This window comes from Eubalaena glacialis, chromosome 19 (assembly GCF_028564815.1).
Source record: "Eubalaena glacialis isolate mEubGla1 chromosome 19, mEubGla1.1.hap2.+ XY, whole genome shotgun sequence".
Taxonomy (NCBI): Eukaryota; Metazoa; Chordata; class Mammalia; order Artiodactyla; family Balaenidae; genus Eubalaena; species Eubalaena glacialis.
In genome coordinates, this window is record NC_083734.1 from 42,702,237 (window position 1) to 42,715,872 (window position 13,636).

Sequence of the window (13,636 nt, forward strand, 5' to 3'; positions counted from 1 at the left end):
GTCTTCATAACCCCCCTCCTGCAAACACCTCTTGTTGCCGTTTTACAAAAAATGAGAAAAACCGACTGAAAGGTTTGGGCTGTGGGAGGGGACACGTCCGTAGGTAACTGGCCCTGTGACCTTGAGCAAGTCGCTTGCCCAGCGGGAGTTGATGCTGAGGTTTCTTTCCGTTCGAATACTCAGCCCAGTTCAAGGTCACGAGTGCTCAGCGGCCGCTAGAACTGGGTCCCGAAACTTCAGCGCGTGATTCCCTACAGCCCTGGTTCCGAGGGGAGTAAGGGAGAGGTTCGAAGCGCGCGCCCCGCCTCTCCGGCAGAGACCGGGACCCGGCAGGCGAGACCCGGGCGCCCGAGTTCCCGGCCGAGCGGAACTACGGTGTCCGAGAAGGGCTGCTCCGCTCCTCGCGAAGGCTTCCCTCCGCCAATCACCACTTGAGGCCAGCCCTGCCCATCGCCGGAAGGAGCCGTTGCCCCGAGCAACTGCAACTTCCGGCTTTCGGAGTTTGGTGGCGGTAAAGGACATGAGTAAAGGCCGGGCGGAAGCCGTGGCGGGAGGTAACGGCCGTGGGCGCCGGGAGACCTGGGAGGAGGGCGGGCAGGGGTCGGTTGAGGGAGCCCCTCCCCGCCTCGTCTCTCTCCGTAGCCTCCGGGATCCTGCTGAGGTACCTACAGGAGCAGAACCGGCCCTACAGCGCCCAGGACGTGTTCGGGAACCTGCAGCGGGAACACGGACTGGGCAAGGCGGTGAGGACCCTCTCCTGGGATTCCTCCCCTGGGACCCCCTCGAATCAGCCTGGGTTCCTCCCCTCCCGAGGCTGCCATTTTAGGCTTGGGCTTCCTAATGCTCTTCGGGCGCTTCCCGCATCATTGGTGACATTCCCCAGCCCGGGCCCGAAGTCACTCCCCCGACTTCTCCGCCCCCTCCCCTCTGCCAGGCGGTGGTGAAGGCGCTGGACCAGCTGGCCCAACAAGGCAAGATCAAAGAGAAGATGTACGGCAAGCAGAAGATATACTTTGCTGACCAGGTGAGGGAAACGCGCAGATTAGCACGTGTGTGAGAGTCCGGCATTAGGTGAATCAGTCCCTGGTATGAACTCTCTTTGGGAGCATTGAAGCATCCTGTGATATTCACCGGTCTTAGGCCATTAAAAGGGTCCCAGCCAGCCTTTAAGTCAAAGTGTGGACTCCCTTTGCTGTCATCCAAACTTCACGAGATTTCCAGACTTGAAATATGATACAGGACAACTGAGTTGTTGCTATTGAGGTCCATTTATCCTTGGAAGTTCTTATTCCCAATCATCTAGATGAGAACCACCGTCTGCCAAATTATTTTCCTTCTGTCTCCACCCCCTTCCGTAAACACATGTGATATTAACTTTGTATCTCCAGCCCAGACCCCCCCACCTGGATGCCTTTCAGGCCGTTCAGAATCAATATTGCCAAAGTAGAATGCCTCATCTCTCCCCTAAACTGGCTCCTCTTGTATTCTTCTCCCTTAATGGAATCACTCTTCACCCAGGCCAGAGACTGGGGAGTCACTCTTTTTTTTTTTTTTATTTTGGCTGCACTGGGCTTAATTGCCCCCTGCACCCCTGCACGTGGGATCTTAGTTCCCCGACCAGGGATCGAACCCCCGTCCCCTGCATTAGAAGGCGGATTCTTAACCACTGGACCACCAGGGAAGTCCCTGGAGTCATTCATTCATTCATTCGTTTATTTCTGCATTGGGTCTTCGTTGCTGCGTGCGGGCTTTCTCTAGTTGTGGCGAGTGGGGGCTACTCTTCGTTGCGGTGCGCGGGCTTCTCATTGTGGTGGCTTCTCTTGTTGCGGAGCACAGGCTCTAGGTGCGTGGACTTAAGTAGTTGCAGCACGTAGGCTCAATAGTTGTGGCGCACGGGCTTAGTTGCTCCGTGGCCTGTGGGATCTTCCTGGACCAGGGATCAAACCTGTGTCCCTTGCATTGTTAGGCAGATTCTTAACCACTGCGCCACCAGGGAAGTCCCAGGGAATCATTCTTAACTTCCCTTATTTCACATGCCTAGTCAGCCATCAAGTCCAGTTGTTTTCCTCTTCTTGAATCCATCCTCTCCTCCAGCTGCCACCACTGCTCTAGCTCAGGTGCTCCTCATCTATTGCAATATCCTCCTAACTCCTGGCCTCCTTAAACATATCTTAAACATTGCAGCCAGAATAATCTATGTACATACAAATCTAGTCATGCCGTTTCCCTACTGAAAACTCTAGTGCTCCCTAGAACAGATAAAAGGCACTTGGAGACCTGGCCCCAGCCTGCCTCTAGCCTCTCCTGTCCCTGTTATTTCTCCATCCATCAATACTAGACCATTTAGATGGTCTAGTTTTACTCCCGTGGCCTTTGCTCATTTTCCTTCCTCTGCTCAGAGTTTTTGAGTCCCTTCTTTCTCTTCGCCCGGCTGACTCTTACTCATCCCTTAGGATTTCACGCAGGCATCACCTCCAGAAACCTTCCCTGAATGCTATGAGCTAACTGCCTTCTTCAGGCACTTACCTCTTTTGAGGCATACTCTATTGTAATTGACTTTTCACTTGTCTCCCTCACAAAACTGAAGCTGTTCTGGGGCAGACCCCATTTCTCATCTTCCTTTACTCAGTAACCCCACAGGATTTAACATCCACCATCAAGGCTAATTATCCTAAAATAGGTTTCATTATATTACTGCTCTATTGAAGATCCCTTAAAGAAGTTGGCAGATTTTTTTTTTTTTTCTGTAAAGGGCCAGACAGTTAATATTTTTATGCTTTGCAGGTCAGATGGTCTCTTGTCCCAATTACACAACTGTCACTAGTACTCAAGTCTGCCACTGTAGAGCAAAACCAGCCATGGACAATATGTAAGCAAGTGGATGTGGCTACGTTTCCAAAATTTTTTTTCAAAAACATGCATCTGGCAGGATTTGGCCTGCAGGCTGTAGTTTGCTGCCTCCTGCCCTAATGGTTTACCTCACCTGAATGTAGAGTCCAAACTGCCCGGGCTGGTATTCCCATCCTTTCCATTTTGCTTCCCATCACCACTGACAAGACCCCACTGAGCCCCAGCACAGGCCTTTTCTAGCTGTGGTCTCATGGGAGGGGTTCCTCAGACTTCACTGGTATCCTTTATCTAAATACCTCCCACCATGCCTCTTCGCCTGTCCACATTCTTCCTATTGTGGAAACCCATAATTAGGTATCATCACCTTGAGACAAATGTTCCTTTACTCCTTCAGCCCAGTGAGTGGTTTTGCCAGTAACCTGAAAGATATTCCTGTCCTATTATTCAGTATCCTGCACCTCGAAACCCCTTGAGGACAAGCATCAGGTTTCAACTTGTTCTTTTACAGCTTTTTGAGTGGACTGGTACTAAAGTGAATGCTCAAAAGTACCCTCTATCTTCCCGGGCCCTCTGGAGGGTTGGGGAGTCCCAGATTCTCGAGTATGTATGAATGTTGCCTTCCCAAATGTGGGTTCCCTTCTTGTTTCTCCCATCAGCCTACTTCTATTCTTCCTTTTGTCGCTGGCAGGAACAATTTGACATGGTTAGTGATGCTGACCTCCAAGCCCTGGATGCCAAAATCGTGGCCCTCACTGCTAAGGTGCAGAGCTTGCAGCAGAGCTGCCGCCACATGGAGGCTGGTAGGACTGGGCAACCCCCAGAAGGTACCCCTAGTGTCAGGGTCAGTCTGAGGTCAGGAATTACCAAGTGAAGGGTTTGTTGACCGCAGTGCTGTCTTCTTGCAGCAAAGATCCCTTTGCTGGGCTGCCATAGGCATTACCTTAAAATCAGTGTCTAACAACTAATGGCTCTTGAAGACAAATGGGCAAGACAGGCATTTGCCTTCCCTACTGTATCAGTATACAGTTCCCACACTTCCCTTTACTCTGCTTCTTTAACTGACTACAGCTAACAGTCTACTCAAACTCATTCCCCTCAACTATGTGTAGATGGGGAAGGAAAGAAAACTAGAATAAACTGACAATTCTGTAAGCCTTAATCTCGTGAGGATTTCCAGAATACGGGACCCATTCTGGACCCTGTGTGTAGAGCCCAGAGCAAGGTGGAGGCCTGGTCTCCTACCTCAGGGTAGCCAGTGACCTCTCCGGGGGATGTGGTTTTAGAGCTGAAGGAGTTAACTAGTGCCCTGACCACACCGGAGATGCAGAAAGAGATCCAGGAGTTAAAGAAGGAATGTGCTGGCTACACAGAGAGACTGAAGAACATCAAAGCGGCCACCAACCACGTGACTCCAGAAGAGAAAGAGCAGGTGGGTGGGGAGGGAGTGGGGAGCAGGGAGGGCTGCCTGTGCAGGTTCAAAGTGAGGAGGGTTGACCCCAGCGGCTGCTGTAGGGCTGAGGGGGTCAGAGGAACCTGTTTCCCTGTCTAGGTGTACAGAGAGAGACAGAGGTACTGCAAGGAGTGGAGGAAGCGCAAGAGGATGGTAAGTGCGGGGGAACTCTAGGCAGGCCCTGGACGACGGCAGCCACCGGGGAAACAGCTGCCCCGTATCATGGACCCGTCAGGCATGCCGAGTACTGCCCATCTGAAAGGGGGCGGTTTTGTTTCTTGTCAGGCAACAGAGCTGTCTGATGCAATCCTTGAAGGATACCCCAAGAGCAAGAAGCAGTTTTTTGTAAGTGGTGTTCTCCCTTCCTTGCTCCCCTGGGGCCTGCATCCAGGGAGGTCTCATTCACTTGTCTCGCTGCCCCCCCCAGGAGGAAGTTGGGATAGAGACAGATGAAGATTACAACCTCAAGCTCCCAGATCCCTGAGGCCCTCCGGCAGGCCTGGGAACAGAGGTGTCCTGGACTGGCTGCCTTGTTTAGGTCAGCTTTGTTGTTGTTCCTGCTGCTGGCCACTTTTGAGCACACACCAAAGTACTGGGTGGCGCACCGGTGGCCCGGGGAGGATGGTTTCACTCATTTCATCATCCACATTTTGACTGCCTCAACTTAACAGTTAGATGGGGAACAATGCAAAAGGAAAGCATTTGGCAATATTTATTGTCATATAATTTGATATAAAAATAGTAATTTCCTCTGGATAATCAAACCTCCCAGATATTAAACCTGAAGAAGGCAAAAGAGAGCTTGGGGGACAAGGGCAGAGAGAGGCTACTATATACAGCATTCAAGGAGCCCAGGGCCTCACCCAGGACTCTCCTGGGCTCTACACTCCAGGAGACCTTTAGAAAATCTTCTCTACCCACCTTCACCCCACCCCAAGTCCTGGGAGAAATGCAGGCAGCCCTGAGATGGTAGAGACCCAGATACACTTGACAGAAAGCCTGGGAGTGGTCTTGAGGCCAATTTTCCAAAATTGTAACTTTAGCAAAATTGCATTGTTGGTGTTTAGAAAAATTAAAAAATTTAATATGTAGTGTTGTGTCACATTTGACTTTGCTGTGCAGTGCTACTGCCTGTGGGGACACAGAGGGCAGGAGTGGGTGAGGAGGTTGCTTCCCTCTACCACCCAGAGTAGAGGGCAAGGGCAGGAACCTGGCAGCCCTGCCCTGAGCTGGCCAGAGAAAGCTCTGGCCTCACCTCGGGCTGACCAGGCAGCCCTAGCCTAGGCATGAGGCCACCTTTCACCCTTCATGGCTGTGAGAGTATTTTCTCTTACTCCTTTCTTCCCATCCAACTACTGCCAAAATGGCCAAACTTGGGCTAAATGTTGCCAGAGAAACCAAAACAGGCAAACAGTAGTTACCAAATATGAGCAGAAATCTGAGGCTTAGAAAAAGGGAGAGGCCAGGAGCTTTTCAGGGTTCCCAGAGCAGACCCCATCCCGAGGACTTCTATGGGGAGGGGGAAAGACTAGGTAGGTTTGAGATCTATGGTCAGTATAATAAATTAATCAAAGCTTTCATAATAACCCTCCCCCCTTCCCAGCCCCATTGAAGATGGGGCTGAGGGGGAGGGGAGAGCTGGGGAGCCAAACACTGAGGAGAAAGCAGCTGACTGGTGTGCAGTGTCACAGTCCAATCTCATAAGCCCAGTGGCTCCACGGCCAAGTAGGAGACTCAAGGCCTCTTGCTGGCTGTTCTGCAGGTTCCAAGAGCTGGTCAGTAAAGCTGGTTCTTCAATTGATGTAGAACACCAATCACAATCTCCCGTAGGGTCTGGTAGGGGCAGCAGAGAAAGAGAGAGATCATGCTCAGGGAGGGCACAGAGCCGCTCAGGGAGGGCACAGAGCCGCTCAGCGAGGGCACAGCCGCTCAGTGATGCCTGCCTGAGCCAGGTGTGCTCTTTAGAGTACAGTTAAAACAAAAAACCTGGGAAGCACTGATGTCTACAGTTTGCAAATGCCCCCAAAACAGGATGGAGTCAGTCAGGGATGGAGAGATGCATTACTATGTGATAAAGCAAATACAAAAAAGGTTAATGGTAAACTTTAGGTGGGGGATATATGAGTGTTCATTATAAAATTCTCTCAGTGCTGCAGTATGTTTACAGTGTTTCACAATAAAAATGTTGTTAGGACATGCTTTCAACTGAAAGTATTTCCTCTAAGATCAGAAACAAGACAAGGATGCCCACTTTCACCACTTTTATTCAACATAGTTTTGGAAGCCCTAGCCATGGCAATCAGAGAAGAAGAAATAAAAGGAATCCAGAAAAAAAAAAAGAAAAAAAAAAAAAAGGAATCCAAATTGGAAAGAAATAAAATATCACTGTTTGCAGATGACACAATACTAAACATGGAAAGTCCTAAAGACGCCAGCAGAAAACTACTAAAGCTCAGCAACGAATTTGGTAAAGTTGCAGGGTATAAAATTAATGTACAGAAATCTCTTGCATTTAAGTATCAAAGAAAAATTAAGAAAGCAATCCCATTTACCATCACATTAAAAAGAATAAAATACCTAGGAATAAACCTACCTAAGGAGGCAAAAGACCTGTACTCTGATGGAAAGAAATTGAAGATGACACAAACAGATAGAAAGATACACCATGTTCTTTGATTGGAACAATCGATATTGTTACAACGACCATACTACCCAAGGCAATCTACAGATTCATTGCAATCCCTGTCAAAATACCAATGGCATTTTTCACAGAACTAGAACAAATAATTTTAAAATTTGTATGGAAAGACAAAAGAACCCAAATAGGCAATATAATCTTGAGAAAGAAGAACAGAGCTGGAGGTATCATGCTCCCTGGCTTCAGACTATACTACAAAGCTACAGTAATCAAAACAGTATGGTGGGCTTCCCTGGTGGCACAGTGGTTAAGAATCCGCCTGCCAATGCAGGGGACACAGGTTCGATCCCTGGTCCAGGAAGATCCCACATGCCGCAGAGCAACTAAGCCCGTGTGCCACAACTAGTGAGCCTGCGCTCTAGAGCCCGTGAGCCACAACTACTGAGCCTGTCTGCCACAACTCCTGAAGCCTGCGCGCCTAGAGCCCGTGCTCCGCAACAAGAGAAGCCACCGCAATGAGAAGCCCGCGCACCGCAATGAAGAGTAGCCCCCGCTCACCGCAACTAGAGAAAGCCCGCGCGCAGCAACAAAGACCCAAAGCAGCCAAAAATAAATAAAATAAAAAAAAACAAAAAAACCCAGTATGGTACTGGCACAAAAACACAGAGATCAATGGAACAGAACACAGAGCTCAGAAATAAACCCACACACTCATGGTCAATTCATCTACAACAAAGGAGGCAAGAAAATACAATGGAGAAAAAGCCTGTTCAATAAGTGGTGCTGGGAAAACTGGACAGCTACATGTAAAAGAATGAAATTAGACCATTTTCTCACACCATATACAAAAGTAAAATAGATTAAAGATCTAAATGTAAGACTGGATACTATAAAACTCCTAAAGGGAAACATATGCAGAACACTCAGGACAAACTGCAGCAATATTTTTTGGATCCATCTCCTAAAGGAAATAAAAGTGAAAATAAACAAATGGGACCTAATTAAACTTAAAAGCTTTTGCACTGCAAAGGAAACCATTGACAAAACGAAAGGACAATCTACTGAATGGGAGAAAATACTGGCAAATGATATGACTGATAAGGGGTTAATATCCAACGTATATAAACAGCTCATACAACTCAACAACAAGAAAATAACCAAGGAATTCCCTGGCAGTCCAATGGTTAGGACTCGGCACTTTCACTGCCGTGGCCCGGGTTCTATCCCTGGTTGGGGAACTTAAGATCCCGCAAGCCACATGGTGTGGCCAAAAAACAAAAAACAACCCGATTAAAAAATGGGCAGAACTGAATAGACATTTTTCCAAAGAGGAAATGCAGATGGCCAACAGGCACATGAAAAGATGCTCAACATCGCTAATCATCAGAGAAATGCAAATCAAAACCACAATGAGGGACTTCCCTGATGGTCCAGTGGTTAAGAATCCGCCTTCCAATGCAGAGGACGCAGGTAAGATCTGGTCGGGGAACTAAGATCCCATATGCCACAGGGCAACTAAGCCCAAGCGCCACAACTACTGAGCCCATGAGCTTGAGCCCATGCGCTGCAATGAAGAAGAACCCGCATGCCGCAATGGACCCAGTGCAGCCAGAAAAAAAAAAAAAAACCTCAATGAGATATCACCTCACGTCTGTGAGAATGGCGATCATCAAAAAGAACACAAATAACAAATGTTGGTGGGGATGTGGAGGAAAGGGGACCCTTGCACCCTGTTGGTGGGAAGGTAAACTGGTGCAGCCACTATGGAAAACAGTATGGAGGTTTCTCAAAAAACTAAAAATAGAGCTACCATATGATCCAGCAATTCCACTCCCAGGTATATATCCAAAAAACCAGAAACACTAATTTGAAAAGATATATGCAACCCAATGTTCCAGCAGCATTATTTACAACTGCCAAGATACGGAAGCAACCTAAGCATCCAGCAACAGGTGAATGGATAAAGAAAATGTGGTGTATATATATACAATGCAATATTACTCAGCCATAAAAAAAAGAATGAAATAATGCCATTTGAAGCAACATGGATGGACCTAGAGATTATCATACTAAGCAAAGTAGGTCAGAAAGAGAAAAACAAATACCATATGATATCACTTATATGTGGAATCGAAGTATGACACAAATCAACATCTCTACGAAACAGAAACAGACTCTCAGACACACAGAACAGCCTTGAGGCTGTGGGGGTGGGGGAGGTAGGGAAGGGAAGGAGTGGGAGTTTGGGATTAGCAGAGGCAAACTTCTGTATATAGGATGGATGCATAAACAACAAGGTCCCACTGTAGAGCACAGGGAACTATATTGAATATCTTGTGACAAACCATAATGGAAAAGAATATGAAAAAGAATATATATAACTGAGTCACTTTCCTGTACGGCAGAAATTAACACAACATTGTAAATCAACTGTACTTCAATAAAATTTTTAAAAGTACCAAAAAAACCCTGCAAAAACCTGAGATGAATGGATAAAGAAGATGTGGTATACACACACACACACACACACACACAATGGAATACTCCTCAGCCAAAAAGAAAAACAAAATTTTGCCATCTGCAGCAACATGGATGGACTATGCTAAGTGAAATAAGAGAAAGATTCCACATATAAGTGTATGACATTACTTATATGTGGAATCTAAAAAAATACAACAAATTAGTGAATATAACAGAAAAGCAGCAGACTCACAGATATAGAGAACAAACTAGTGGTTACCAGTGGGGGGTGGGGCTGAGGGGCAATATTGGGGTCAGGGAGTGGGAAGTACAAACTACTGGGTGTAAGGCTGCAAGGAAGTATTGTACAACATGGGGAATGTAGCCAATGTTTTTTGTAATAACTGTAAATGCAGTGTAACTTTTAAAAATTACACTTAAAAAAATGTTGGGAAACAAAAAAGTGAGAATCTCAGATACAAGTCAAGCCTCAGAAAAAGCAACCAGGCCTCAAAAATGGAAGACTCAGTGCAACCATTAACACACTCTCCATTACAAATAATAATTAGAAACCCCATGGAAAGCTACTTTAGTGGGCCTGGGGGTGGGGGCCAGGAATCTTTCCAAAAACCCCAAGTAAGTGTGCTGCAAGTGATCGGGGCTTACATGCTGGGCAGCAGAGGAGGAGTGCCTGAGGCTGCCATTACTTGCCACTATGTGGGTGAAACAAAGGCCAAGAGCTAGGCCTTGCATTAGTGAGTGCTCAAATCCTTCTCGCCAAATGAAACCTTAACAGGAAAAACTGGGCTAGAAAGCAAAGGGGGAAACAAGAATACTGAAAGTTGTAGAAATATCCTCAAGAAACCTAAAACCTGCTACCCTGTCTCTCTGAACAAACAATGGCTTGGGCCACTGTGCCTGAGGGAAGACCCCCAACCCCGTGCCCACTGCTGCCCCATACCTGAGGCTTACAGTGCTCCTCAATCCAGCTGAAGACACAGGCCGACAGCTCCTGGAAGCTGGCCACGGAGATAGAGGCATTGAAGGACTGGAAGAGGGAGTCCATGATGCCTTGAAACACATTGAACTTCACCTGGTCAGAGACCTGGTCCTCCCCCTCATGGGGGTTGTCCTGGTGTGCCTTCACAATCTGCTCATAGTTCCTGAAAGTGAACAGGCCAGGGCTAAGGGGCTGCAGCAGCTCTACCGGCCCAGGAAGAATAACAGCGCTACCCTACGTACTCCCCTGGGAAGGAGATTCCCAGAGAGCCTTGGGGAGGTATTCAACATCAGCTAGATACTGCTTCTAGGTCAGAAGTGGTGACCCACCCTCTCCAACCTTCCCTTCATTAATCCCACAGGCGTTTCCAGAGTATCTGCTACAGTTGGGATAGAGTCCTGCCTACCACATGAGACAGTGAGAATATTATCTGACGTGGCCTTTCAACAAAGGGAAGGGTGTGAACTGAAGAGGCCTCAGAGTCCCCTCAGAACCAGAAGCCCTGGTTCCCCCAGCCCAGCACCCCCCTTACACTTTCATGATCTTTAGGGCCATGACGTCCTTGCGTAGCGTGGATACCTCCTCCTCCTGCTTTTTCTTCTCCTTGTGCAAAAACTGGATGTAGTCAATGGCTGGAGTGGGGGAGGGAAGAGGAGGTGGGCACAACCAGAAGGACCAGGCTGATTGTGTTCCCCCTTCCCCCAGACCCCACCTCTCCTGCTACAACCACCCCACCAGGGCCAGGCCAAAAGCGGCTCTGAGGCGCTAGCCTGCACAGCCCCCTTGGCTCCAAGCCCTCCACTGCTCTCCTGGCCATACTCTTCTGCAGAACGATGGCCTTGCTGAGCTTTTGGGAGCCAATGGAGAAGTCCTGCTGCTGGCAGGTGGGAACGATGGTCTGTAGATCATCATAGCCTCTCTGTGGAGAGAGCAGGGGACATGGGTTCCTTAACTGAGGGGTTAAGGCAAATGGGCACAAAGTTTTTCTTCCATGATACCAAGTTCCATGCTCACTCACTCAAAGGGGGGTGGGAAGGAGGGAGAAGTTCATGTCCAGGGCCCAGACTAGCTGCCCCCAAGCCTGCTTGGGACTGCCGGACGGGGTCAGGGCAGAGTGGACGTGAAGTGCGCAGCGCCCTCCTGCGCTGGCTGAGGTGCAGGCCCCCGCAATCACCTTGATGGCATCCCTCCTCTTCTGCTCAGCCTGAGTGTGTGCTCGCCGCCGCCGGTCCTTGTAGGACTCCTTGTAGGATTCCTGGTGGTAATCGCTGTCCTCGTCATCTACGGTCAGAGTTGGGGGCAGGAAAAGGTCATTCTGGGGCCCAGTGGGGCCCATCTAGCCCACTTTTCCCCAGCTGGGAAGAAGAACCTGGTACCCAGAGATGGCAGATAGATACAAGAACCTAATATCCCAGATGAGGTGAGAGATGGCGATACCCTGCTTCTAGCACTAGGGTTCCGGCGCCTCCACGTGGATGGCTGGAGCTGCCCTGTCTAGGAAAGATACTAAAATGAAGGCATATCTGGTTCCCCCGAGTGGGGGGGACGTTGCTGCCTACCTGTGTTGGGGACAGAAGAGGCACTGGTGGAACCGATGCTATTAGCTCTGGACACTACACTCCCCTTGCGGGTGCTTTCTACAAAAAGTCCTGGAAAAGAGAGGCCCCAATCACTAAGGGGTAGGATAGAGGGAGGGGCCCTGCTAGGCCCTCAGACACCTGTGGGCATAATGGCTTCCTGGGCCTTAAATACTGACCTCTCCCCTTCAACCCAAAAGCCAGCCATACTGGGCCACCCACTTTCTGTCGTGCCATTCCACAGTGCTCCTGTCTCTAGTGCCTACACTGCTCCACAGACCTGCAGTGATACCTCCTGGCTCACAAAGTGGCATCTGGGCGTGATGATGGTGAGTGACCAGCTGTCACTACTTCCATCACATCCCTGCTCCAGGACATAGGGAACTAGGTGTCACCCTCGGATGCTTCCTGCCCCTGTCCTCCAGCTCCTCCTCCCTCGCTGCTCAGGCCCGCTCAGCTCAAGGGCAGTGGACTGTGCTCAGGTGTGGCTGGCAAGGCCACTTAAATCTATAGGGCTGAAGTGGGAGTGTCCCTCCAGAGCTGAAGACGGTGGGGGAGGCACTCACCGGGGTCCAGGCTATTGTCGCTGTACGCATACTCGACCTGCGGCACCGAGCAAGGGAGAAGCCCGTCAGACCTCCGCCCCTGCGCGCGTGTGCACACGTACACACACACACACACACACACACACCTGGGGTGCGCGAGCAGCCGCAGGATTCCCCCAGAGCCAAGAGTGGCTAGGCCGCGGGAGCGCCGCCCCTCGGCAGGACGCCGTCCGCCCACTCCACACCTCCAGCCCTCCAGCCCCGTCCCCTCACACCCACGCGCACACGCCTCAGTTGTCTTCCCACCTTGGCACACGCGGGGTGAGAGCTGTCTTCTCTGCAGCCCCGGGGCCCGGAGAGCGGGAGTAGCTCTGGGGACTTCAGGGAGTCCCCTCGTCTTCCAGACCCCCTACGTGCACGAGCCCGACCCGCCCTCCCCTCGCCGGCGTGCGCGCCCACGGGGCTTGCCTTGACCCAGGGGTCCTCCGGAGAGGCGCCCGGCTCCGTCATCTCCGACCCACCGAACCGGAAACCTGCCCGCGGGCTGGCCCCCTGCGGCGAGGAAGCGGCGAGGCGCGCCCACGTGACCCAAACCCACCAACCCGCGGCCCAGAGGCGGGGGGGCGGGGCGGGCAGCAGCGCATGCGCGACTCGGAGGACTACCGCGGACACCCCCGCCGCGGCCGGTGGAGACCTGGAGTCCGGCTCGGTGGCGGGGTTGACACCGGCCGTCTTGGGGCCGTCCTACCCGCCCGTCCCTGCCCTTCCTCAGGGCAGGCGTTCTAGCCGCCGGGACATGAAGCACATTCGGTGAAACGGGGTCCCTTCAAAAGGCTTGTTCGCACAGTGTCGCAGAGTTGCGCGCACGCGCACTGCCGAGGCCAGCCGGCTCCCGAGGACCGGGACGAGTTTCCCGGACCTGCAGTCTTGGTCACCTCGTCCTACCCCTCCGGGGTGCAACCTCTGTGAGGCCAGAGGCCCCGCGTGGCTTGTTGCAGGATGCTCCTCCAACGCCCAGCCCAGAGTCTGGCAGGATAGTTGTGGAATTGACGCTTTCAAAGAGCCTGTTAGCCAAGTCATGCTACTTTGTAAGCTAAGCAAACTGAGGTACCTACA

At 50.6% G+C, this 13,636-nt stretch overlaps 2 protein-coding genes across 4 annotated transcripts; one reads left to right on the top strand and one right to left on the bottom strand.

The window, feature by feature from the left end:
- The first annotated feature begins 501 nt into the window (after nucleotides 1-501).
- On the top strand, nucleotides 502-5,387 carry PSMC3IP (PSMC3 interacting protein). Its single transcript, XM_061175610.1, has 8 exons — nucleotides 502-554; nucleotides 643-743; nucleotides 935-1,024; nucleotides 3,539-3,650; nucleotides 4,134-4,279; nucleotides 4,400-4,453; nucleotides 4,586-4,645; nucleotides 4,728-5,387. Exons 1-8 carry the CDS (start codon nucleotides 521-523, stop codon nucleotides 4,782-4,784), a joined length of 654 nt encoding a protein of 217 aa, XP_061031593.1. The 5' UTR covers nucleotides 502-520; the 3' UTR covers nucleotides 4,785-5,387.
- MLX (MAX dimerization protein MLX) lies at nucleotides 5,354-13,071 on the bottom strand. Of its 3 annotated transcripts, none has more exons than XM_061175608.1 (8): nucleotides 12,989-13,071; nucleotides 12,542-12,578; nucleotides 11,958-12,047; nucleotides 11,573-11,679; nucleotides 11,218-11,317; nucleotides 10,931-11,030; nucleotides 10,360-10,561; nucleotides 5,354-6,133 (listed from the first exon to the last, which is right to left on the bottom strand). In XM_061175608.1, exons 1-8 carry the CDS (start codon nucleotides 13,028-13,030, stop codon nucleotides 6,077-6,079), a joined length of 735 nt encoding a protein of 244 aa, XP_061031591.1. In that variant the 5' UTR covers nucleotides 13,031-13,071; the 3' UTR covers nucleotides 5,354-6,076. The 3 variants fall into 3 exon arrangements, with proteins under 3 accessions (XP_061031591.1, XP_061031590.1, XP_061031592.1); XM_061175607.1 differs by having other exon boundaries at nucleotides 12,827-13,067; XM_061175609.1 differs by lacking the exon at nucleotides 11,958-12,047.
- Nucleotides 13,072-13,636: the final 565 nt, after the last annotated feature.

Excerpts from the sequence above, each read along its gene's own strand:
- PSMC3IP (XM_061175610.1), top strand. The coding sequence starts at position 521 with ATGAGTAAAGGCCGGGCGGAAGCCGTGGCGGGAG. Across the intron at positions 555-642 it reads GGCGGAAGCCGTGGCGGGAG|CCTCCGGGATCCTGCTGAGG; the intron begins GTAACGGCCGTG and ends CTCTCTCCGTAG. Across the intron at positions 1,025-3,538 it reads AGATATACTTTGCTGACCAG|GAACAATTTGACATGGTTAG; the intron begins GTGAGGGAAACG and ends TGTCGCTGGCAG.
- MLX (XM_061175607.1), bottom strand. The coding sequence starts at position 13,030 with ATGACGGAGCCGGGCGCCTCTCCGGAGGACCCCTGGGTCAAGGCAAGC. Across the intron at positions 12,048-12,541 it reads CGACAATAGCCTGGACCCCG|GACTTTTTGTAGAAAGCACC; the intron begins GTGAGTGCCTCC and ends TCTCTTTTCCAG. Across the intron at positions 6,134-10,359 it reads AGGAGCACTGTAAGCCTCAG|ACCCTACGGGAGATTGTGAT; the intron begins GTATGGGGCAGC and ends TGCCCCTACCAG.